This window comes from Carassius gibelio, chromosome B19 (genome assembly GCF_023724105.1).
Source record: "Carassius gibelio isolate Cgi1373 ecotype wild population from Czech Republic chromosome B19, carGib1.2-hapl.c, whole genome shotgun sequence".
NCBI classification, from domain to species: Eukaryota; Metazoa; Chordata; class Actinopteri; order Cypriniformes; family Cyprinidae; genus Carassius; species Carassius gibelio.
In genome coordinates, this window is record NC_068414.1 from 23700242 (window position 1) to 23727673 (window position 27432).

A 27432-nucleotide genomic window follows, 5' to 3' on the forward strand; every position below is an offset into this window, starting at 1 on the left:
GAAAATTGAAAATCTAAAGACTTTCCCAAAAGGTCAAGGTATAGGGTGGGGTTGAACATGCAGGCTTTATTTAACACAGAGTGCCCTGTTGGATTCGGTCATTTGAAAGGAATCAATAGAGTACTGTTGTTACGCTGCTGTTGTGTCGTACCTGTGTATTCCAGATGGAAGCCTGCTGCTGACACACTGATGTCTGACACAAAGTTCAGGTAGAGGTTGTTAGATGTGCTATTCAGGAGCTGAGGAATGGTGGTTCCTGATAAAGAAGAAACTGTGTTATGCATGCAGTGGACAGCAGAAGATTATGAAAACCTGTAATTCTTTACTTTTGCAGTCAAAATCACATTAGCTAGGGTTGAAATAAGAAACAGATAAAGTGGATTACCAAGCAAGACATTCTGAGCATATCAAAAGACTTTCATTAATGGGAAAATCTTAAATGTCCATGCTGTGATGAAAAGTTTTGGTACACCTGTTAACATCTGTATTGTGACACTGGACCCTCGGTGTTTTAAATATTTCCAGCCGTTCAGTTAAACTCTTAGGTCAACTTCTGAGCTGCTGGAACCATCTCAATTACTGCTCCCGCAGTGCAGCCATAAAAACCTTGACTGTCCCTGAAAGCAAGACAGTCACAGCTCCCAACAGGACACAATAAAGCAGTGTTTCCCATCCTCCAGGAAAAGTCCAGAAACACTGTTCCAAGCACTGTACACCATCTCTTGATGACAAGAAGACCATTAAGCCATCAGGGCTCAGCAATGACAAGCTGTTAGCATCAGTACATTTTTTCTGGCCGCACTGTTTACAAACAAATAAAGTGCTGAGTGGTGAGGTGCAGTGCCCATTAGATGTGCTGCCAGACATAGCAATTAATTAGCTAGCCAAAAACAGCATGATGTGCCTCCTCCAAGTTTCCTGGCTCCAAAAATTACAAACGATTGACTTTCTTCAAGGTGTGACTTAATTAATGATATCAAGTTCTGGCGAGGAATCTCTGATGTTTTCATTTTAATTCATTTTTGGTAAAGACTAAGAGCAAAGATCATTTTGTTTGGATAGAGGCATTCCATTACTCCTAATGTAATATTCCTGTAATGTTAATTAAGACCTGAATAACACAAGCTTATTATATGGTTTTCTGGAATACCTGATTCTAATTGGTCAATAATGGCAATCAGCCGTGAGATATTTTAGAATAATAACGTTCACCAGGGGACGCTGTGCAACCAACCGCATTACTTATGATTACAAAAATTACCTCTATCCACAGCAACACTAGTCCAATCTTTAGTCTATTTCTAGCCCCCAAACTTGTGAGCTTATGAATAATTAAATATGATGTTAAATTAAAATAATCAAAATATAAATAAAACATACAAAAATGTGAAATATCTTATTTGTTTACCTGCATGTCCTGTGACCATTAACTGACTTATTAAAGTGTGGAAATATTAAATATTAAAATATTACAATGTTGTAAAAGCTGGGGGGAAAAAAGTTTGGGAATCCCTGCTATATAACGATGAGGGTCCTCTGGAGTGAAAGAAAATATGTATGTGCAGGCAAGAGATATCAACCTCAAAACAGGGAAAAGTGTGTATTTTCCAGTAGCTGGACCCTCACCTGAATAGCTGCCCAGTCTGGGTGCATTGTTGTCTGCGCCATCATAGAAATCCAGAGAATCCCAGTTATGTTCCGTGGCAAAACTCACAACTTGGATCTGATTTATAAATTAAGCAAGCAAATGAGTTAGAAGTGGTAGAACAGAAGAACACAAGCTACAGGAGCAGTAAATCTAAAATAAAATCGTACAGGTAATCATATGGTTTTAATATAGTAACAGTAAATGTAACCGTTAATAATAATAAAGGGTTTCTTGAGCATGTAACCAGCATATTAAAATGATTTTTGAAGAATCATGTGAGACTGAAGATTGGAGTAATGATGACCCAGAAATAAAATAAATAAATAAATAGATAATAAATTAAAACGGACAGTTATTTTAAATTGTAATAATATTTTACAATATTACTGTTACTATATTCTGAACAGAAGTATAGGTGTGAATTTTACACTGTTTCAATACAATGGTTGCTACAACACGTAGTTAGAGACTATGACTACAGAGACTACAGAGACTTTAAATGGCTTTGACATAATTGTGGAAGTCATTTAAATATATACTGAAGAATATTATTAGCAAAACAATCCACATTAAGAATATTATTTTAATGCAGCATTAAAAATAGAAACTGGGCAACTGTCAACAGAAGTGAAGGCACACTACAACAGATGCTTCTGGTGCAGACAGCTTCCCTGATTACAACACACAATGAGAGTGATTTTATTTATTTATTTATTTTTTGGAGATGAGCTGCTTGGGTCCAGTGTAAACACGTAATGCTTCATCAACAAAATTACTACGATCAGAAAAAACAGGGAAAGTGAAGAAACAAACTGCCACTGAAGTTTGTAGAACTGTACTCCACATCATTTCTAAATTAAACATTGCCTTTATGCATAATTAATTAGACATTAAGAATTCCCTTTATTGTAGTTTAAACTTTTCCATCACTGACACTTCTTGTCTGGAACATTTAATTTGAGGAACTTCAAACAAGCTCCTCCACTCACTTGGATTCCAGCTCCCTCAGGAACAGACACCTTCCACACACAGTTGAGATTGTTATCGTAGGGTTCCGGGTAACCCGGGGACAAAATGGTCCCCTTACGCATCGTCAGTATCCCTCCGCAAGGCACTGCAACGACGAATCAAAAGACAGGAAAGTGTGTCACAATGAGCTTTAACTTTCAATTAAATAGAAGGAATTCATCAACCTAGGTACAAAAGAGAAGCAACTTTTGATGAATAATCAAAGCTAGCTTTGCTGTATGATTACTCACGACTAGGCCTTGATGCCTTCCCGCCTTTAAAAATATACTTGTTTTTTTAAAACTGATACTGAGTAGGTGTTGCTATGCTCCTGTAATCAGCTTCCAACTAAGGTTTCATTTAGGTAAACAAAAAATAATAATTATAATAAGATGAAAAATTTCATTGTATTATAGCACAGAAATATAGCAATGGATGTATATTTTTACATTTATGAACTTTGTGTTCCCTTATTTGGTCACCTTCCTCCTTGTTTTGGTTAATTGATTATTCCCCACCTGTCTCCAGTTCCCTCATTACCTTATGTGTGTTCAAATACCCGTTCTGGTCAGTTCCTCCTCGTCCGTGATTGAATGTGCATTTGTATGTGAATGTTAACCTGAGATCGGATAGGATCGTATCACATCGTATTGTTAACGTAATATATTGTCTGTATTCGCCTTCTTCCTTTAGTAAACTCCTCATTTGTTCCATATCCTCCTCGAGCACTGTAGTCTTTCGTTTAGCACAACACCTATTTGTAAAATATATGACAAATCATCAATATCTGATAGGATTCTTGAAAAGTTTGTCACCATTTACTCACCCTCAGGTTGTTCCAAACCAGTTTGAGTTTCTTCAGTTGAACACAAAATACAAACACTCAAAAAAATAAATCGTTGGTCTAACTTAATATAATTATGACACCTATTTCCACACATTTGAATGGTGTTGTCTCAACTTAATTTAGGCAAATGGAACCCAAGAGCAAAATTCATTTTGAACCAACAAGATCAAATCATTTTCATTTGAATCATATTATCGTATTTATCTATAAACTATTTAATCTTGTTGAGCCAATTAATCTTAATCACTTAATTTAGAAAACCAGAAATATTGTGTCAACTACTATCGTTAAGTTAATTGTACAACTTTATTTACATCAAACAAATGTTTAATTGTTGACATGTCTATCAAAATGTAATTTACTGCACAAATAAAATGTTCTCAAAGTGAATGTCAAAAGTTTCTCTTTATTCTTATTTCAAGGCAAATTTTCAGGTAAAAAAATACAAAAAAATATCATCCAAGATGAACAACATTATATTTCAATGTATATGCACAGCTAGAGTCAAGATTTAGTCTTTTGAGAATACACACGTAAGGTAACTTACTCCAACATCTTGTTCTTAAGGGCTGGTACCTTTAGTGAAAGTTTTTGTCCATCCAAGATAAAGAACACTTTCTGGATGACCTCAAATGTAGCCTTGAGTTCTTGTGGGTAGCTGAGGTTCAAGGCGTAAGTAAGTCCAAACAGCATGGCCACTGCTACACGTTCTTCAAAGAGCAGAGAACCTCGGTCCCTTCAATCAGGATACCAACGTCCACAGGTTTATCTCCTGGTTGGCGTCTATGGATTGGACGATGTAGATCCCCATTACCATCTGATCTATGGCTTCTTTAGCATTCATCCAGTCGCAATCCTGGGCAAGACAAATAAAATGTGGTAAAATTGGACTACTGTAAAATAAAAATTAATAAGAACAATTAATAAGAACAAATAATCAAACTACAAGCAACATTACAAATAAATACAATAGATCAAAGATTCAAATAAAATAAACAGTGCTTTTCAGTTTTTTTCAGATATCTAACAGTAGTTTTTTTTTAGTGAAAGTGAAAAGTGAAGTGACATACAGCCAAGTATGGTGACCCATACTCAGAATTTGTGCTCTGCATTTAACCCATCCGAAATGCACACACACAGAGCAGTGAACACACACACATACACACTGTGAGCACACACCCGGAGCAGTGGGCAGCCATTTATGCTGCAGCAGTTGGGGGTTCGATGCCTTGCTCAAGGGCACCTAAGTCATGGTATTGAAGGTGGAGAGAGAACTGTACATGCATACCCCCCACCTACAATTCCTGCCGGCCCGAGACTAGAACTCACAACCCTTCGATTGGGAGTCCGACTCTCTAACCATTAGGCCCCGACTTCCCCTTAGGTACAGAAAATGGATAATCAAATATAAAACACTGCATATTATCTTTACTGAATAAATTAAAGATTAATCATTATTGAAGTAACATCAGCTATTCAGTCAAGATTAGTTAGTAATTTCTTTGTCATTTCTTGTGTGATTTAACATTAAAAACACAGGCAGTGAGAATAGTTTTTTTGACGATCCAGTACATACTGTTACACATACAATGTCTTTCTCTTTTAATAAAACTTCACTTAAGACATAACAGACTATGTTTGCTAGGATACTCACCAAGACGGTCATGTTGATATAATTTTTGTACGAATTTGGCCTCTGAAGCACAAGACTTGAAAGAGAACTCAGTATTTGCACGTTTTCTGAAAAAAAAAAAACATGTGGGCACTTTGGATGAGCACACTCACAAATCATCTCACAGTTCTCTTTTGCGTCTTGCTCTTGAATGTTTAAGTTAGCAAGGCTTAAATGAGTTTTGTTTACACAAAGATAGCAACAGCGTTCATGACTAGACGTTAGAGCAGCATACGGCACTCGCATCGTCATTAGAGGTGGACCGCGGTTCAAGTGCGTGCCGAACCATAAGTAGAGAATGGTACGGTTAGATTTTAATGTAAACATAAAAGTGAAGAAGAGAAAAGCAGTTGCTTACATTGTACTCCTTGAACAGCTGTAGATGGTCCTCCTTTAAGTATACACACAGTGCTTTTTGAGGATGCATTCTCTTTCCATGTCTACGCTGTTGTTCTGTAAAAAAAAAAAAAAAAAAAACACAAAAACATTGATTATTTGACAATATCATATCGATAACCAAATATAACAGGACATGCAATCTATATGAAAGTTCAACTAATAATAAAAATTCTATCATTAATTACTCACCCTCGTGTCATGCTCGAAGACATTCGTTCATCTTTGGATCACAAATAAATTTTTTTTTAATGAATTCTGAAAGTTTTCTGTCCCTCCATAAACAGCTATGCAACTGAGACTTTGATACTTCAAAAAGTACATAAAGAGATCATAAAACGAATCCATATAAATTGAGCGGTTAAGTCACATTTCTCTGAAGACTCGCTTTATATTATGAACAGATTTAGATTTGCAATTTATTCACATATAAACATTCATCAACTCATCAGTTGTGGTGAACGGAAGCATAAGCATGTTTGTTTGACATGTGAGAACCAATGAGGTTCATTCTCGTTACGCAGCACGTCTGAGCTTCTGTTTTTGGGCATCAATCAGGTTCAGTTGACCTTCCGTTGATGTTTGCTGATCAATGTTTATATGCAAGTAAAAACCTAAATTAAATATGTTCATCATACTTTCGAACATCGAACTTATTAAAACATCAAAGTCTCAGTTGTGTCGCTGTTCATGAAAGGACAGAAATCTTTCAGAAATCATCAAAAAGATCTTCATTTGTGTTCCAAAGATGAACGAAAGTCTTCCGGATTTGGGATGACATGAGGGTAAGTAATTAATGACATCATTTTCATTTTTGGCTGAACTAACCCTTTAAGAACATCACTAATACAGCTTACCACATGAAAAAGTTTACTAAAACCCAAGCATGGGATGCTGTTTATTGCTCTTGTAAACCTGTAAAATAAAAATAAAAATATAAAAATCATTTTTACATAAATTTGCAGTGTTCTCATCTTTACCTGAACAGAGAAATCTCCTACAGATTGCTCAGCAGCAGTCGTCTGAATGAAATGGCTAATTTCATAACTGAAACAATATAGTAAAATAACTATCAAATTGTATGAAATCAGAAAATTACATTATCCATTCGTATGTTGGTTATGAAAACATTAGGTATTTCCAAGCACACACTAATAAAACACTTTAAACTTTCCTTTATTTTATTACAGTAATAATGAGCCATTTTTCTAAACCCATTTAAGAACATACTTAATACAACTTACCATGTGAAAAAGTAGAATATAACCCAAGTATAGGATTGCTATTTAATGAGCTCTTGTAAAAACCTGTAAAATAAAACGATGTTTACATAAATTTGCAGTGTACTTGTATCTACCTGTACAGATGTTTCACCTATTACATGCTCAGCAACAGTAAAACTATAATATATACAAACACAAAACAATTCTGAAGAAAACGGGCGATCCTGCTCTACCGACGAAACCGAGGCTGATTTTCCCATGCAATATGCATTATAACTGAAATCTATATAAAATGTAAATGCTGCCCGGAAGGGAAGTTTCGATCATTATATTTCATACAAACAAATATCAAATTGTCTTTAAATCATTCTCATTCAATTACAGCAACTGTAACAATAATACAACGTATTACAACGCGTGCACCCTAATCCTGTGCGATCATAGTCAAATGACACATGCCTAGTACGCATGTGCTCTATACTGTATTCCACGCCGCCTGGCTGCTTGTTGATTAACATCAAGCATATAATTGTATTGACATCATTGTTTGTTAATTCGTTTTTACATTAATTCGCAGTCTTCTCGTCTTTACTTGTACAGAAGCATCACTTAACAGTACGCTCAACAACAGAAGCCCGAGTACGTTAACTGAAACAATCTAGTAAAATAACGCTTGCAACAGGAATTAGAACTAAGCAAATACCGCATTAATGTTAAATTATGTACATACATGCAGGCGTTTATATCGATTTACTATGTTTTTATCGAGTATGAACATGTGACTAATAGAGTAATTCAAATAATCCAATAAGCTGTCAAATATCCGCTTAATGTTGAATTCTGACTGATTTAAATAGTTTTACTCTCTATCAGCACAATGCAGACAAAGAAAATAAAGGATTTTTGAACTTACCAATTCTACAGCATTCCACCATAGACTGGACTCCACCACATAATGGCGCCCGCGATAACTGACGAGGTCACGTGGATTTCCTGTCATCAGCGCATGCGCAATAGTAGTAGTTTGACTTGAATCATTATTTTTTGTTGTTTCGACACAAATGAATTGAGCTCTTTTAAGGTTGTATGGATTTAGTTCAGACTGATTTAAAATAATTGTGTACATCCCTTAAACTGATTAATTTTATTTGTTTCAAAATGCTCTATTTATTTTTATCGAACAACACCCAGATTTCATTTTTTTGAGTGAAGATGACCAAACAGGTAAGTCAACCATCAACTGTTTGGTTACCAACATTCTTCAGCAGAGTGTTTAACAGAAGAAATAAACTGATTTGGGACAACTGGAGGGTAAGACAATGATGACAGAATTTAGATTTTAGGAGAACCTATAAAAAGCACAACGTAGCATGGATATATAATGAAATAATGTCTCATCTCTGCCACAGAAGAAGCTATTTTTTTCCTGTTTGCTGAAGTGCTGCCAACTGTTGTCTATAGCAGCACTAGAAGCCACAGACTGGATCTGTCAATAACAAAGCACAGACTGCTATCTGACTCTGGCAGGGCAGAACTGTCTTTGTTATCCCATGCTTGGGTAAGATGCTATCTGTCAAGGACAAGAGGATAATCTAGAGGTCAAAGCCAATCACTTTGTTTAAACAGCTACGAGCAGGTAGGGACATCCTGATTGATGTGCCACGTTGATGTGCTGGGGGAAAAAAAAAGCCGAAAAGGAGCGGGACAGAGAGCGAGTAGAAAAAGGGAGGCTAGATATGGAGCAGGGCTCAATATATCTGTGTCAGATTCCTAAATTATTAACCAAATTCACTTCCCTGCAATTTTGGGGTCATTCATTTTTAACCAGTGATATATAGAATGCTCCATGTGCTCAGGTAATCATGTGAAGCATCACAGATAGCTGACCTTTGAGGCAGAATACACCGAGATGAGCAGAGAAATAAAACAAACTGTGACACGATAAAGCAGATGTCTGACATAAGCATGGTTGAACATAACAGAGGTGTGGCTCCTGAAAAAAAGAAAATGAAAAAAAGACTGTGACTGTCTTGGCAACTGTTTGAACGTCTGGTGGCAACTCATAAAAACACACTAGCTATCATATTATTGTACTGAAACACTGGAGGAAACAAGTTTTACTTCAGATTTTGTTTAGATAAGATTTAAATGGATAACATCATAATATATACCAATGTTTAAAAGTTTTCATTGTTAATACCGTTATTCAGCAAGGATTTAATTGATCAAAAGTTTACATTTTAGTAAAAAGTAAAAAAAAAAAAAAAAATGCTGTTCTTTTTAACTCCCCTATTCATCAAATATCACGGGCTCCACAAAAATAATTAAGCAGCACAGCTGTTTTCAACACTGACAACAAGCCAAATTGTTTGAGCACCAAATCAGCACATTAGAACGATTTCTGAAGGATCATGTGACACTGAAAACTGGAGTAATTGCTCCTGAAAATTCAGCTTTCCCCTCACAGGAAATTACATTTTAAAAATATTAAAATAGTAAACAGTTATTCTATTGACTCAAAGAAACTTTAATAGGTACTCTATTCAGTGCCTGATAATAAATTAAATTGCACCACAAATCACATAATATAAAGTTATTATTATTATATATATTCCATATTTAGTCTGCTATTTCAACAGGACACTAACTGATTAGCCTGACTGCTTAACACACAAGTTACCTAGCCGATTGGCCTTGTCATACTACATTTATCTTAGATATATCTGCATAGCAATCCAAAATCTACAGTGAGACAGAAAGAAATACTAGCAGAGAGACCATCAAGCAAAACAGAGAGAGCTGGCTTGTTAAATTTACACCTTTTATATTACTCTGAAACTTGAGTAAACAGCTAAAGAGGTGTCTGTTTGTATCATGATATTTTGGCTTTCACAGGGACGCTTTGTCAGCATCAGCCTGTTTTCTAGTGGTAACTGCAACGAAATCTGCTTAATTAACTCTGCTCACCTTGCATTTTGTTTTTGGGTGATGTATCATTCAGCTAACTATGCTTGGTTACACAGCCAAATGAAATGTGAAAACAAAAGACCACATCGATTGTACATCGCTCTCAGGGGCTGGCGAGGTTTGAACTCACCAACACAAGTGGGCAACGTGTCGTTCCACTGAGCCAGAGCATCAGGTACGGTTTCACAGTGAATGGCAGTGGAGCCATAGAGCGTGTAGCCCGGGTTACACTCGAACATCACTGATGCGCCCACGGCGAAGTTGTTGCCAATGCGTTTGCCGAAACGAGGCTCTGGAACAGAGCTGCACTGCGTCGCACTGGTCCTTGGTACGGCTGTGACAGGATTGTAAAACAGAAACATAAAAGGAGTGCTTTTTCGTTTTCGACTTGACTGTGGTTCAATGCTTTTGAGGTGGAATAGCGGCAGAATTTTATTTAATCCAAAATAAATAAATAACATAGGCATCGGTTAGAGTAAGACCTTTATTCAATGTAAACATCATCTTCCTTTAGACAGACTGAATTGGAAACTATCTTACCATCCACAGTAAGTGGACAAACACAACTTGAAAATGTCAGGCCTTGACCTGCTGAAGAATTCTGGATTCAACCGGTTTCCTTTGCTTGTAACATAGCAGATATCTTTTTAAATGGCAGTTTAAATCACTGATAAACTAAATCAAACACTTACAGTGTATAACTGTGTATCTTTAATGACAAAAAACCCTCATCAGTCTAAAAGGTGGAGAATATGATAATTAAACTGGAACAGACAGGTTTTTGGACTTGTTGTTCAGTCACTTAGAAGCTGAGTCAGTTTGATTGACTCCCCAAGTACCAAAATTTAGACGTGTGGGCGAGGGTTAAAGCAGAAAAACACAGGACGTTACATTTTAAGGTCCTGTGTGGCTCCATAAAGATTTTAAAACAATGTGTAGTTATTGCTTTCATTTAAAAAGTGAAGTGTTGAGCATAACACAAAACAGAAAGCAAAGTGATAAAAAAAAATAACATTGTAAAAACGCTAAATACTGTACCCTGGGAAAAAAAATTAGTATTCCATGCCACATTTAGTAAAGAAAAGCTACAGCAAACCATTATGATACATTCAACTGCACTAAAATAAATGTATATATATATATTATTATACATTATTACTATATAATTATGTTTTGAAATCCAGATATGAAATGACCAGGAAGTATCAAATATATTATCAATAGTCTTTATAAATAGAGTAAATATAAATATATATATTTTTGATAGAGCTGAAAACTGACCTTGGTAGACAAAATGAAAGCCTTTGGCAGTTTCCGGTCCAACTGTAGTAAACTTGATAGTTATTTGATTTCCTGTACTCAAGGGCAACGACTCGCCTGGAAAACAGACAGGTAGTAAATAAATCTTAAAATTGCATTTTGGAGTGATCTGTACATTAAAAAAAAACTAATAATAATAAAAAACTGCACTGCACTGAGAATAATTTTAGCTTCTTTTGGCTTCAAAAGCTTCAGATAGAGAAGTATATTTGCGGATATTACACTCTCATGTGGCTGTTCAATCAAATGGCAATAACTGCCTTTCTGCTAAAAAGCCACTGAAGGATGCCTCTGTTTAATACAGGATGGTCCAACAGATGTGAAGAAAACAGATTATGAAGTAAATGCACAGAATTTGTTCTGCTACCAGAGTGGCAGTTAATTTTTTTCTTCTTCCATGGTATTACTTTCTTCTTAAATTGACCATGTCTTTGTTTTGCACCAGGATTTGTTTTGTAATGTTCTAAATATATTTGGTGTGTTGAAGCTATGGAATAGATATCAAATGACTTAACGCAGTCCTAAAGCACAGAAAATGCAACACCAATTCTTGGTGCACTTCCTTTATGTTTTGCAATAAAAATATCACATCTGAACAATGGCTTGTGATGAATGGTAATGCGGCCGATTTGAAGTATGTAGATATAGGTTTGAGCTTTACCTGAGTGAGACCCAGAGAGAGAAGACAGCAGAGAGGACTGCTGTGTTGGCCCATCATAAATGTCCACAACATCATTCAAAGATGTCTGGAACAGGACAAACTGTCCAAATAGAACTAAAGGGGGGAAAAAAGGCAAAGTGTCAAGATACTGTATTTCATAAAAATATTGGCCAAAACATGACAATTACTTTCTGTACATGAACCCAAGTGACCCCTCAACTGTTAAGATCCCAGCTGGAAGCTTACAAGCTGCAAATGTGTCTTGAAAGGCTTTTTGCCTGTATTCTTCATTTACTTCACACATATTTAGATTCCCAATTAGATGCCACTAAGTACTTGTACGCAAGAACATTACGCATTTTAAACCAGTGAGAGCTCTTGGAGGTAATAAGCCTGTATGTTTATTTAAATCTTTTAAATTGGCTATCATGCTGTAACATCTCCCCATTATGTGTTGGTACCATGCTGAGTGCTACTGTGCATTGGTTTTGTCCTCCACTGGGCGCACTTGTTACAGTCTCATTTGCTGTCCGATGCTTTGATGTTTCCACCATTAGGGGAAAATCATTAGTATGCTACTCATCATCACTACATCAAATCCCCACTCTACAGTATATCTTAAGGATTAGAGAAGATTGAACAAAACATTGTACAACAACCAAAACTTTGGAAAAAAAAAAAGTACGCATTTGGATTCTACTAATCTCATTTGCATCTCTCTCTAGTTGTCATGGTGAAATTTATATATATATATATATATATATATATATATATATATATATATATATATATATATATATATAAAGGCTTTAAATATAGAAACCTCAAACATCAAAATGCAAAAATTAGTTCTGGGCACAGATACAGTTGATATAAATGGAGTGAATGGACAGAGATTTCATGGCCACTGCTGTCTAAGACAACATCCTTAACAGTGTCTTTGAAATCTGGCACAGATTCGAGTGATTCACCAGGACTCTGAGGATTGATGGAGCGCCTCATATTCTCAGCATCGCTACGGTGTGATCAAACAGTTCTCTGCTCAGTTATACAAGCGTGTAATCAAACTCTTGCAGAAACCAAATCTGAAAAAATGATCTATTTGTCATTGGAGGTAAACAAAGAGCTTGATTACCTGGGCCTGATTGGCTTCATTGGAATCCCATACAGTGGCACCTGCTGCACAGTTCTGGACAACAAATTGAATTTTCCACCGGTTTGATATCACTGACTAACATCAAAAACAAAGTGATATTGGTCAGTGAAATCACTGGAAAACTTCGTTATACCTCTATGTCTGTAACCCATTTCTCATAACTGACTTCCACTTGCTCAGGAAGGCAAAAACTAACAACAAAGCTGTATACAAATGTTAGGAAACACTGAATCAAGTTCAGTTAAAAATCTATTTTAGATGACGGCAAAACCAGACCAAACCAAACAGTTCCTGCCTTTGCAGAGTGTTTCGGTTCTCTTACGAGGTTTAATTTCAATTTGGATGCTACCATAGATTGCAGGTGCCTATAGGCAGTAGGCAGATTTCTACATTTGGGATTGAGCTATAGTGTGAATTATAGGTTCAAATTAGGCTGTTATTGAAGGTGACTGCAAACCTTCAAAACGAAAATGAATCATGGCTCGTCAAGTCTGTTGCCAGTGTGTGTGCTGGGAGTAGACTTGTCCCCTATGCCTTTGATAAGAACAATAGAAGGGAAGATAGCGACGGGCCTCAATGCATTATTCTTGAGTTTCCCCATCTCCAAGGCTTTAGTGATGCCAAGACAATTACCACTTCATGTCAGAAAACAATTGTGCCCGTTAAGGTTTCGCTTGCGTGCACCAAACAAATGGGCAAATGAAAAGAAACAAATCAATTTGGAAGAAGAGTGCAATGATATTGTGCCAGGATACAGTTTATTTATTCATTTTATAATTTGAAACTCAACAAAAGACGGCTCCCTTTTACGCAACTATTAATAATGTACATGGCTTAAGTAGTACACGGTTGTAATCATACTCAACCCATTATAATTACATTAGGCCAGGGGTCACTAATGCATCGCTTTGCTACTCTGGGAAAGTTTTAAATATGAAGACAGGGTGACATCTTCGTCAGGGACAGCTCTTGCATAGTGAAGCTGCGAAAAACTGTGCTTAAAATGTACTGTTCTGGGACAACAAAATGTAGAGTAACTTTTCTGTATTTATGTAATATTCATATGACATTTAAATGTAATGTCAAAATGCATTTAAGTAGCAGAACTCAAAATAAGTATATATATTTTATAATAAAATACAGTCAAGTGCAAAATGTGTTTCAGAACTAAACAGTTGCACTAAAGTGCATTTTAGTAGAAGAACGGCTCATAATAAGTATATATTAACATGTTTCAGATGTCAGACCTTACAAAATGACATACTTAAAGTGGATTTGGAGATGCCCTGAGTGCACCTGCGCCGTGCACTTTACACTTTCCATTTAGAACTTTAAAATAGGGCCCTAAGGAGTCAGAGTTCATTAATTCTCGACATATAGCTCATCTTTATCTTCTTAATGCCATTCCTTAAACTTCCTTTTGCTTCCCTGCAGCCTTTTTTTGAGAAGTGCCATTTGAAGCTGGATGTGTGCATGACATGTGAGCAGTGCTTCCAAATAAAGCAATGGTCTGTGCACCTCTGTGAGACTGACCGGAGATGAAATAAAAATAAAAAACCTACAAAAACTAGATAAAACGAGTGGATGCACGAATCAGTATTCACAGCTCTGATAGTTTGCACACTCCTCCAGCAGCTCACAAACAGAATACTAATTGGGCAGATTTCTATTTATAGTATTGGCACTTTCCACTAATAGGGTACACTTTGTGTCCCATCATTTTAAAAAGAATGTAAAAGTACTCTAAAGCATTAGATGCACAAATTTTGAGGTGGAAGAACTATTAGATACACAACCATTCAAAAGCATTTTTTTTTTTTTTTTTTACAGAAATTGATGTTTTTATTAGGCAAAGATGTATTACATAAATCAAAGTTGAAAGTACAGATTTAAAAATAACTGTTTAACTGTTTTATTCAAAGAATACAGAAAAATGGGTAAATATTAATATGAATATTTAATAATATAACTACTGTTTTAATATTTAGCATTTTGAGGATTAGATACTTGGAAACTGATCCACCCTAAACTTTTGAATGGGATTGAATATTAGATAAATAAACTCTTAAACCAGCTGATTAGAAATTAGAAATTGTCCTCTACATTTGCTTTTGTTTTAATCATTTATTAATTAAACTTTATTTTATTTGATCATTTTCTAACTGTCAACTGTCATAATCAACATTCTCTTTTTGTTAACTATTTGTCGATTAATAAAAAAGAGATCCATTTTGTACTGTTTTCCCGGAAATAGATTTTTTTTAATCATGTTTTCATGCACTCAAGTAGGGCAGAAGCATTCGGATGGTATGAAAGTATGTATGAAAAGCATCACTCACATGCAGATTGTTTTCATCATGCTATGTGCTCTCAGAAAAGGCTTTGGCTTTAATTCGCCATTTCTGCACTGCACTGCACAGCTCCCAACCACTGCAGAAGATTGGCCTTTTCCATACATTCTCTTACGCTTAACACACTCTGACAGATGCTTACCGGCTGCTATGGAAATGAGGCCTGTGATTAATTCACACCTTTTTCCTCTTTTCTCATGACTTACACGATTCAGAAATAAAAAATAGCTCTGTGGTTCCCTGCCTCTCCCCCTGTCTTTCCATCTCTGGAGCTGGATTGGATCTCCATTTCAATTTGCTCTCTGAAAGAAACAGAAGTGAACGGGGAGGGGACACACCTTTCCTTCTCCCCGTGACAACTCAGGTGGAGAGAGGCATGATTTCAATTTACTTTCTTTAGCATAATCTGCAGTCTACCAGTCCTTCAGCATTCTTGCAGTTAGAGCAAAATAAAAGTAACCCTTGATAGGATCACCCTCAAAATACCTCACAAGCAACTTGAATAATGAGATTAATGCTAAGGTAATAGTTTAACCAAAATGTTGTCAAATTTACTCAACCCAAGATGTGATATTTTAATTACAGTCTTATACAATGAAAGTCAATGGGGTCCAAAATGAGTCCATTATTGCACAGACAACAACGGTTCATAAATTCTTTAAAATATCTTCGAGTTCCACAGAAGAATAAAAATTTTAAACAGCATGAGGGTAAATAAAAGATGACAGACTTTTCATTTTTGGATGAATGATCCCTTTAGGAGTTGAATAGAATATGGATGCCTCAAAGCAGAGTTTAAAAAAACTGAACTCAGATCGTAAAGTCATATGTTAAATGTTTTGCGCCTGAAGCATGACTCGAGGCTAGGTTAAGATTGGATTAGAGATGGCTGATCAAGTCATCAGTTTATATTAAGTCCAATAAAACCTTCAGAGGAAGTGTGAAAATGTTTGATACATGAAATTACAACGAAACCGGGATGTCCAGTCACATCGCACAGATGATAATAGCCAATAACCCAATATCTTTAGGGTTCCACAAAACTTACTGTACAGAAAGATGCAATTAAATGTGAGTGATCCAGCTAAAACTTTTCCCAGCATGCTAAGTGCTCCTCCATACATAAGCATATGGAGTATAAAGCATTAATGACTTCAAGTCCTTACTAAGTTCATGGAGAACTAATAAAGACCTCAGCTAATACTCTTTACCTCAGAAAAGTACATGATGTGAGGCAGAGATCTTTCCTTTCCTGCTTAATTAATACTGAGGGTACAATAAAGCCGGGCTGCTACTGAAATACAAGCACAGCACGCCAACACTGCACTTGAACCTCAGGCTTAGATTTCCATCTCAGTTCAGGGGTTTATTCAACTCAAAAGGCCCTGGATTAGATAAACCCCCTCAGTCAAGTCTGCAAAGAGGTCAACACAGGAGACAGGAGTGGACAAATCTGCTGATTTACGTCTTCCCTCAGGAGACATGTTCATCAGCGGCTCTCCATTAGTCTGCAGCTGTCCATCTTTGATGTGATAAGAGTGTACAAGCGGCGGAAACAACTTATGAGGACAGGGTGGGATATGTACCTATGTCAGAGGTAGATGTGGAGAATTTAGAAAGTTTAGGTGCACTCTTAAAAATGCTGGATTGAAAACAACCCAGTGCTGCTTGAAATATGGACAGACAATGTGTTCTCAGAAGTAAGTCTAAGTCATTTAACCCAGCATTGTTTTTTTAGAGTTTATTGGGTAGGTTTAAGGGATCTAAAATACAGTCGTGCAGAATAAGACATTAATAAGCAGTGTTGGGGAATGTTACTTTTAAAAGAAATGCATTACGATATTGCGTTACTCCCTAATTATGTTACTTTGTAACTTTTTATGGAAAGTAATGCATTACGTAATTTTTGAGTTACTTTTCAGAATATGATACAGGAGAAGAAATGACAACACTATTCAGCAATTGCAAAAAAGAAACACGAATGGATTTCACAAATCATTATTGAATTGGATCTGCGAAAGGTCAGTAAAGAAATGGAATTAAATACATGAATGATCTTCGTCTTATTTAACATTTATTTATGGCAGATTTGTATAATATTCTGAGTTTGCATTTGAATTTTTATTCATTGTGAGGAAAACTGAATCAGTTTTTATGCAGATGAGATGAGAAAATGCATGTTCATATTTGGTCTAGAACTACAGTAACATTGTGTTCACACAGGACACACAACACCTCTGCATTCACTCCCGATTTCTCTCAACATGGCAACACAAGAGCTGTCAGTCAATACATGGAAACAAAGTAACCTGAGTTACTTCTCTGAAAAAGTAACTCTGAAATTTCTCACTAAATTTAAAAGTAATGCGTTACTTTACTAGTAACTTGCGTAACTTGTAATAATATGTTACCGCCAACACTGTTAAGAAGTGCTTTGTTAGCACTATTAAACAGCTAAAATTCTAGTAATATAAAATAAAATAAAAGTTAATAGTGAAAATTGGTCCCTAAACTAAAGAGTTACTACAATTCACAACTACAGTAACCCTGGCTGAGGTGTAAAGCTGGTGTTTTTAGGCGGCTGTGAGGCATCAACACTGCTTTAAAATGATGGTACTGTTCAGATGTCTTGTCTTTGAAAGGCAAACATTGCTTTAGCAGACATGTGCTGTTTCCATGGAAAGTAATGGTCAGATCATAGTTGCACTACATGCACGAGTACGAGTTAATGAGCGACACGTGCACACGCACCCGGGCCATACGGTTCATATGGCACATATCACTGATCAGTATGCTGTCCGAGCCTCTCCATGTCTTTGTTCTCTTATTAGACTCTCTCCTTACATCGAGGGGCTTTCAGTTAGACTCAGAGGAGAGAGGTCACTCAAGTAGAGATTTATACCCCAGGGCCATCTTCTTGCTCGGGGCTAGAAGGCAGAGGTCTTTGCTCTGATTCCAAGCACACCTGTCTGGATTTGCAGGCATGGGCTGGACATCCGCCTCACACATCAATGCCTGGTCCCATAGGGACAGAGATGCTCTCGTACAATCTGCCAGGATCTCTTTGAGGTGGGAGATTCCTGCGTGTAGATGAGAAGCTAGCAAAGATGAGACATACACACATGTGCAACATTCACTGTAGATCGACAAATCAGCAGAAATGTGCAAACCACAAATTCGACACCTCAAAAAATTATATTCTTTCAGCTATGCGCTTCATATCTGTATCCAATAATGCCACAAAGGTTTAGGGTTTGTTCTGTCTCACTGCACACATGGAAAAACCATCCTGTAAACATGACCCCAAAGCTATTTCCCCTGCATATGAATAATTGATAGATAACACGTATGAACCCTAAACCCCTAGTCAAGTACACACATACACACACACACACACACACACACACATCCAGACAGGAATGAAAATACAGCAAGGTAGTGAAAAAGCACCGCCACCTGTGCACCTGTTATCAGTGAAGGATGTTCTATCTGCAGTGCTGTGTGCCGAGGATAGATAGCACCTTCCCCGCTCACCACATGGTGGGGACAGAGGAATCAACACATGCTGCACACAGATGTAGAGAACTAGAAAATAGAGGGGAGTAGCTCTAAAAGTATGTTTATATCTAAACATAGATATTGTAGCATGTGAAAAGATTGTTCTTTTTGTCATTATATTAAATCGAGGGAGAAACAAACACTAGAGGAAACTCTGGCTATTTAAAGTAAGCTATTGGTGTGTGTGGTGTAGTGGTTAACCTTCATAGACCCAATGATTTATACATTTACTAAATAATGGTTAAAAATACATAAAACAGTAGCCAATTAACTTGCATACATATATACATTTTTTTTTTTTTTTGCAAAAATGCAACAATGAATGTTCCATCTCAATATTTTTAGGAAGTAAAAAAAAATGGTGCTAGTCAAATGAAAGCGGAAATGGTACAGGTGACAAGGAGCTTTAATAGCGTGGTCAGATGAAAATGAATGCAGTAAAAATGAATTTTCCTGTACTGTGAGCCGTTATAATGTGATCATAGCACATGCTCTTCAATCACATGCTCAAACATGGCTCTGCACGGTGTATTGTCGTCAGTTAAGTCAGGAAGTTACCAAAAAGGCGTTTAAAGCTGCTTTAAAACTGCATGCATGTATTTGTTCTACAGTATATGAGCCTGATGTCTTTGAAATGCAGTAGTTTCAAAACTGTCCTGAATCTCCCCAGCTCTATCTCCCTCATCTAACACACCGAAATCAACCCGTCAACTCATTAGTAGAGACTTTAAGACCTGAAGTGGGTCAGAAAAGGTAGAGCTGTGAGAAAATACGGTGCATGTCAGATCATGTTCAGCAGCAGCAGCTCTTAAAGTTAATTGCAGCCAAAAAAATAAATAAAATAAAAATAACCCAGCTTCTGTGATGTCTGATAATCAAAGAAAGAAAAAAAGAGGAAATCAATAACTTCTGTAGTTTTAAGGATTCATCTATATTTCATTTTGAATTGAGTGTTTTATAACTTATATTTTCTTTGAATTTCTATATATTTTCTACTTGCTAAGGGCACAGGTAGCTAAATATATTATAATGGTTTTATGTAAGGAATGTTTTAGGTTCACGTAAATTAGTTATTTTTTAGCTAAGACTTATACGTGTTTAAATTGATAGCTCTCAGTTATTCTGTATTACTGAATGGCCATAGTAAATGGTTAAATATTATTACAAATAAGATTTCATAAAGACATGACTGGTATCAGTGATATTGGCCTTTGGTCATAAAGATGCCATTTAACAAATACAAAAACCAATATATAAATACTATTGCTTCTACATTCATTTGAAGATTGTTAATGTCAATTTAATGTTATGTGGGATTAATTGTGATAAATTTCAGAAAAAAAAAAAATTTTTTTTTACTGCACTACATACAGTACACTGTATAAGGATCAGTAATGAATGAATACTTTTATTCAGCAAGGATGTAGTAAAGTAAGATAGTAAAAACATTGTTAGAAAAGTTTGCTGTTCTCTTTTAACCTAATTAGTGTACCCTTGAGCAAGGCACTTAACATGATGTTGCTCCAGAGTTTAAATTCTTCGTACCATTGTCTCTCTAAAAGGTATACTCCAAATGACATAAGATAAAAGCATTTACTGATGACAAAACTACAGTTGTGTTTGTTTCTGCTGCTATACCATGCTTTGACTTTTATCTATAGTTAGACTGACATCAAGATTTACAAATTAAATTTTTGTGGTCATAGCTACAAAACTGAACTTTTAGCACAGTAAGGCCTGGTTCACACGGGACGATTTTAAAATAGTCGGCCGATTTTCCAAACCTGAGAGACCCCACACATGGCGATAAAAAATCACGGGTCTAACAATTTTGGTCGTTCAGTGTGTGGTGTGCAGGCACACGGCAATATCAACACATCACACATGAACCGATTTGACTCCCGAGCATTCCCAGGTCAGACGGGAAATCTTGCAAAATCCCTCGAGATCAAACGTGACTTCAGAGTAAACAATCATGGCGGACGAAGAGGATGCAGTGGCCATAGTTTGTGCTTTGTTTTTAACGGAAATAAAACATAAGAAAAACAAGAAAAGGCGATGGTCAAAGAGGTGGAGACAACGCGAGCATGGACTATACTTGCTACATCATGATATGGAGTTAGTTGTAGTTTTATCTCATATAAATGTTAATACGTACTACACAGATTAATATCCATTGAAATAAACGTTCATATATTCGTTTCCATGTACTCTGGTGGACTGCAGTTGTGGATGCAGTTATGCCCATCGACTTTATTTGTATTTGTTATATTATATACGCCGGCTGTTTTGATTTTGTTTCCCGGTACTTCCTCACCGCCTCGTCACCTCGCTTTCTGATTGGCTACACGCCACAGTCCTCAGGGGACACCACACATGAGACGAAATCAGGCCAGATAAATCCAACATGTAGGATATCCCCGATTTGAGATCGGAGCGGTCCCGACATTCTTCCGAGCAGAGGAGAGCGGTCTTAACACACCACACACGGCAGGAATATTTGATCAGATTATTTTACGATAATCGGAGCATCCTAAGATTGTCGGAAGGGGTGAATCAGGGCTAAAATCGGTCTAATTATCCTGCCGTGTGAACCAGCCTTAAATCAAATAACTGTATTGGACGGATGTGTACTTGTGAACTGCATACGTAAGCTTGCAATTATCAGTGAAGACAGGCTTGTGCTGTCTTACTGTGCATCAGAGCACTATTCTGGTGGTGTAAGCACTTAGATAATTATAATGGACCTTGTCACCCTGCATGGTCAAATAGATATATGCCTATTTCCTTCAAATGGTACGGACGTATAACCTTCACTGTTTTCTGACAGAATAACATATGCTTCCCTGCTAATTACCTGGACAATAGCCATGATGGCGTCAAGATTGTGCATGTTTACAGGTGCACTAACCCTGACAATCAGCTGACAGTAACCTTGATGACTTGAGTTAACAAGGCTAAAAGTCTGGAGGTCTGGAGATCACGTATACAAACAAAAAACAAACAAACAAATAAACAGATGTAAATAATAAACAACACCAAAAATGTAATAAAAAATGGATGCTTTCAGAAGCTTTTAAAATGTAATTTATTTATTTATTCCTGTGATTCCAGCCATTACTCCGGGCTTCAGTGTCTCATGACAATTTTAAATATTTCCTATTATTATCAAATGTTGAAAACTCAGTTGGCTGATTAATATATATTTTCATTTACCATTTACCATTCAAGCTCAAAAGACCTGCATTTGTTTGAAGCAGAAATATTTTCATACATCATGCTGTTCAAAATCCATTGTTAAATAAAATTATTAATTTCTTTATTAAAATACTGAATCCAAACTTTTGAACAGTAGTATATATGATAGAACTGAAGATCTTTGCCTGAAACTGACGGGACCCGACGTTTAACTTAATATATATCATTCATTTTATTAAATAAACGGTCATGTGATGAGTTTCAATTAGAGCGAGAAAGATGCAAAAAATGGATGCTGAAGAGATGAAATGCAGGCTTGCCTCTGGCGATTACGTTTTGGTTGCACCAGCAACTAAAGCAAAGTCTGAGGTGTGGAAAAGTGTTGACCATGTGCATAATGAGAATAATGAGCAGGTGGGTTATGTGAAATGCAAAAAAACACGGGTTGTGGCTGGACTGTGGAGAGAAGTGGTGAAGCAAATCCAGCGGAGCCTTAATCTTAATTTCATCATTGACAAATAAACATTTTAATTTTGAATTTATCTCAATTTAATTTGTTAAGAAAGACTCATTTTCATTGGCACGCTGGTCTATTTATAGGCTAAGTGTATGCTTATGTCTATTTAGAGTGCTGAAATTTTACAATGTCATAGAGGGCTTATTTTATTTCTTTCTTATTTTAAATTTCAAGTGGCCTATAGCCTACGTTAGTCATGAATAAATTAGGTTGAAACAGGTATAAATGACTCATTCTTGACAAAAGTCAAGGAGCTGTGTGCGTGTGCACATTTGAATAATGTCGGGCTGTAAACTGGCTCGGATTTTTAAAAAGCTGTCAATCAAAATGTACTTGTCGGGCTCGGGCCCTGTTGGGCCTTTACAGTTAGGCCCGACAGGGCCCGAGCCCGACAGAATTTGACCCGAGCCATTGTCAGCTGATTGTCAGGGTAAATGCACCTGTAAACATGCACAATCTTGATGCCATCATTGCTATTGTCCAAGCCATAACTACAGCTCTAATATATGCAGACCACATTAACTTCGACTTTTGTTTTGCAGATACATTTATATTCACAAGAAGACTTAATGCTTTGATCCATTTTTGTCCAGTCTGTTAAAATATTTGTACAAACTCATCTCACAGCTATCAAAGATCATTAGTAGCTTACTAAAAAAGGAAAAACTGAAACAAAGTGAAGCACCACAACCACCCTACCGCTTAGATATTAATTTGAGAATTACTTTAGGAAAAGGCTGTGCTTAACTGCCCATAGCTAACGGCAATGTCAATAAACGGCACTTTTTGCCTGCTTGACTGTGATTTACCAGAGAAGAGAACTTTAGCACCTTAAGTCTTGACTGGAGTCAAGAAACACAACAAAAACATTTTACAGAGCCCTGGCGTTCCTCTGCTTTCTCTTTCTCCCTGGTAAATGAACTTTGCCTTGACTTCTGCTCTGTTTTGATGTTTTGGCTCAGGGGCTTGCAATTCCCAATTCTCACAGGCTTTAGAATAGCTTTGTAGAGAGAAGAGTGATCCCTTTCCAAAAGAGCGTCGATGTCAAAGACATAAAAAAACGGACTGTTTTGAGTGTGTGTTTGTGTTTATACTGAGGTCAGAGTCAGTCAGGGGAAAAGCTATTTAGTTGACTATTTCAAACTGACAGCATGACAGAAAATGTAGAAAGTGTAACTGGCCTAATGGTCGCCTCGGGCATTCAAAAAGGGAGTTTATTTAATATCTCAATGTGCATTCATTTTGAATTGCTACGTTGCTGAAAGTCATTCTTATTTTCAACACCATATGAAGGTACCCCAAAGCAAATTCCTTATGATCAACTGAAATATTGAAATATTAATATGGTGTGTTATGCTACATCAGTACACTCGTACATGTCGTCATGTATCCACAAAAAATAAATAAAAATAAATCAACAAGCATCCATAAAAGATCAGTTAAAAAAGGAATTGGCATAAAGCGGTGTGTGTGTGTGTGTGTGTGCAGACCAGTTCTCAATATTAACTAGTTGTTTATTAGCATATATATTAATAACATATTGGCTGTTTATTAGTAATTATAAAGCACATATTCTGCTTGACCATATTCTAAATCTACATATTAGAGGTGGAAAGTAACTAATTACAAATAATTTTGTTACAGAACTTAAATACATTTTTACATTTGTAAAACTGTATACTTTAACTTGAGTAGAATAAAACTAAAGTGTTCAACCTTGCATGCTGGGGTGGAGCCTTGTGTTTCAGCCAATAACAGATAGGTCTGACTGTGGTGCAAAACCAATCAAAACTTCCAGTTCAGCCAAGGGGGCGAGGAGTTTAAACTGCGCTTTGCCTTTGCTTTGAGTGTCTATCACTGGCGTTGGCGTTTTGAATCAGCATTGTTAGGGTTTCAGTATTTTAGTAAATGTGAGCTATGCTCTGATTTTAAATCATAATTTTTGTCAGCTCCTGAAAGGGGTCATACCCTTGATATTACCAGAGCACACAGCTGTATAAATAAATAGAAACTCGGTTGATTGAATTATTGCATAGATGGAGCAAGAACAATGTAAGTGTCTAAAATACATGCACACAGTTGAATGGTAAAAATTGCCCTCATTAACAGTGCAGTTAAACTAAATGTGCAAAGCTATAATAACCTCAACATTAAAACAACAATGAAATAAGAGCACATGCATTTTTACGTGAATCTGGCTTGATAGATCAACCATGATATATCTGTCAATCAGATGCATTTAAAAACACTTTTTCTGTGTGCATGCTTTAGATGTGTGTGTACATGGGTGAAGAAACAATATAGTCTATATGTATGACTGGACGATTTATTGATATCCAAAATGAAATGATGTGAACATTATGCTCTCCCACTGTTCCTGTGGCTCAGTGATAGAGCATTGCACTAGGAGCGCAAAAGGGCATGGGTTCACACGGAACACACATATTGGTTAAAAAAAGAAATAATAAAATGTATAGCCTGAATGCACTGTAGTCTGCTAAATGCTCAAGTGTAAATGTAAATTACGGAGCTGTGAACACTCATGCAGTGCATGTTTCATTCATACTCGAAGCCGGAGGGCGCTCTCGTGCAGAAAGTCCAAACCGGTAAGTAATAACTTATTACATGCAGGAAATCCCTAATGGATTGGAATGGACAAAGGCATCCTGCTATTGCTGTAGCAAAAAACAGGTAATTTCAGGTCATTTCGAGGTAATAAATATAATATGTAAATAATGCAGGGCTAATTGGCATAACATTTAATACAGTATAGAAACTTATTGTGTGTTTGTATAAACCGATCTTCCCGTTAACCCTGTTCCTAATGCTCACATATGGCCTCATTTTGGGTGAAAATAGAAAAATAATAGTACAGTTCTTTGTAACGCAGTAACTTTCCAGCAAACTACATAGTCATATTATTTCTCAGTACTTTTACTTGTTCTCAAGTAAATTATTCCTTAAGTAGCAATACTTTTACTTGAGTACAATTTCTCAGTACTCTTTCCACTACTACTAATATATATATATATATATATATATATATATATATATATATATATATATATATATATATATATATATGTAAAATATTAATTTAATTTTATTATATTATATACACACACCCTTTATATATTTATATAATTGGCAAAACCCACTATATTAAAAAAAAAAAAAGTTTTAACTGACATTTAGGTGGATTTTGTGGATGCTTGTATGCTTGTTGATACACGCGCACACACACACACACACACACACACACACACACTGTTATTTTAGTATAATTGAGATGTCAAATATTGCCTTGGCAGCTAAAATAATAATGATTTAATTTTAAATCAGTAAATATTTATTTAATTTCAAGTAATGAAAAGGTTTTAATTTTATTCTTCTACTATAATAAGCCTGATACATAAATGTATACATAAATGCACACACCCACACACACACATCATATAAATGTTTCAATACAACTAAATATTAAAATGTATACCCAGGGGCCTAATGACAGAAAAAGTGTATTTTGCAGCTACTCACTGTTATGGTGCAGGCTTAATGGTGAAACCAGATGCTATGGTTAATCTTTATTTTGAAGCTAATATCTGTCTTTCGAATGAAATATTATTTCAACTGAAATACAAATGACCACATCTTGGGCCTTGAGCAGCAAGCAGATGATTCAGAACTACAGAAAACATATTAATAACGTTTCATTGAGAAGGTGACATGGCTGCTAATGTTACACCTACGAAGTGCCTATTAACAATGCCTGAGGCGACCAGACTGAGCTTGTCACATAATAACAACGAACACAACGAACAGGAGTATTTGACTAATGCATGATGCACAGCATATATTTAAGTTCAACGTAAGGCTCTCGACTGATTAAAGCTTCAATGTTAAATTGAAATCTGCAAGACAAGCTAACAGATAATTAATGCTCTGAAGTAAAACTAACATCTCGCCGAGAGGCGGCCCTGATTACTTCTTCAACATGCCACTCTGCAGCTCCAACACCCAAGGCTTAGTGCTGTTTGGCAACATAAATGTTTACTATCTTAAGCTGTGAAAACCATGCTCACTCATGCAGTGCTCTGATCAACAGTTAAAAACACATTATGCCCACTTGTGTAGCTTGCAGAAAACGGTTTCCAAAACACCCAGGCAGTAATGAAGCTGTAAATGAAGGTTTTGGCTTCAGTGTGGAATATTTAGCAGACAGAGATCATCAATTTAGATTTTTTCCCCCTGACCCCCCAACCATTTGCAAGCAAGGATTCCCCTACATACTTGTATTGACTGCCCGGGGCCAGCGGGGGTGGTAGGAGCCGCCGGGAACATGGGGTGGGGGTGCATGCTCTGAATAATGCATCTCTCAAACCAAACCTGTCATTGTGTGAAATATTGCCGGCATCATTCTTTGTGACAGAATAATGAAACATAAAAAAAAAAGGCAGTGGAGTGCTGCATTTTTAACAGAGGGCTCCAGATCTCTGCCCTACAGATCAGAGCCGATGGAGGAGGGTACGTCTGTGCATATAGGTGCACATTTGTGTTCGTGTTTTCGGGTGGTGGTTTCCCTCTAAAGATCACAAAATCTGAAGTGATTGGGCACCCTAATGATCATCGAATACAATGTGCATTTGTAATAATTACTATTTCTATTGCATTTTATTGCATAAAATAGGAAAAACATCTTGACAGTGGATCTGTATATTTAAAAAAAATCTAAAATAATGATACAAATTCTTTTGAGCAATGAAGGACTAATAAAAAATACTTTTACTCAGCAAGGATGCATTAAATTGATCAAAAGTGACAGTTTCAATCAATCAGAAATTTATAAAAATCTGCATGATGGTTTCAATATTGGTTATAAGCACAACTGTTTTCAATATTTGAATAGAAAC

General features: G+C 36.3%; 1 protein-coding gene and 1 long non-coding RNA gene across 3 annotated transcripts in view; both read right to left on the reverse strand.

The window, feature by feature from the left end:
* csmd3b (CUB and Sushi multiple domains 3b) overlaps positions 1-27432 on the reverse strand; it is a 403590-nt gene that overhangs the window by 75264 nt on the left and 300894 nt on the right. For both annotated transcript variants that reach the window (XM_052583645.1, XM_052583646.1), the window contains exons 32-37: positions 11743-11856; positions 11043-11138; positions 9892-10095; positions 2638-2762; positions 1627-1723; positions 152-256 (exon numbers count right to left, since the gene is read on the reverse strand). In XM_052583645.1, the coding sequence (XP_052439605.1) occupies positions 152-256; positions 1627-1723; positions 2638-2762; positions 9892-10095; positions 11043-11138; positions 11743-11856 (741 nt within the window). The remainder of the gene's footprint in view (positions 1-151; positions 257-1626; positions 1724-2637; positions 2763-9891; positions 10096-11042; positions 11139-11742; positions 11857-27432) is intronic.
* Positions 3890-8000, reverse strand: LOC127978760 (uncharacterized). Its single transcript, XR_008158629.1, has 6 exons — positions 7708-8000; positions 6816-6878; positions 6429-6486; positions 5534-5628; positions 5158-5243; positions 3890-4359 (listed from the first exon to the last, which is right to left on the reverse strand). It is a non-coding gene; the product is annotated as an uncharacterized LOC127978760 (long non-coding RNA).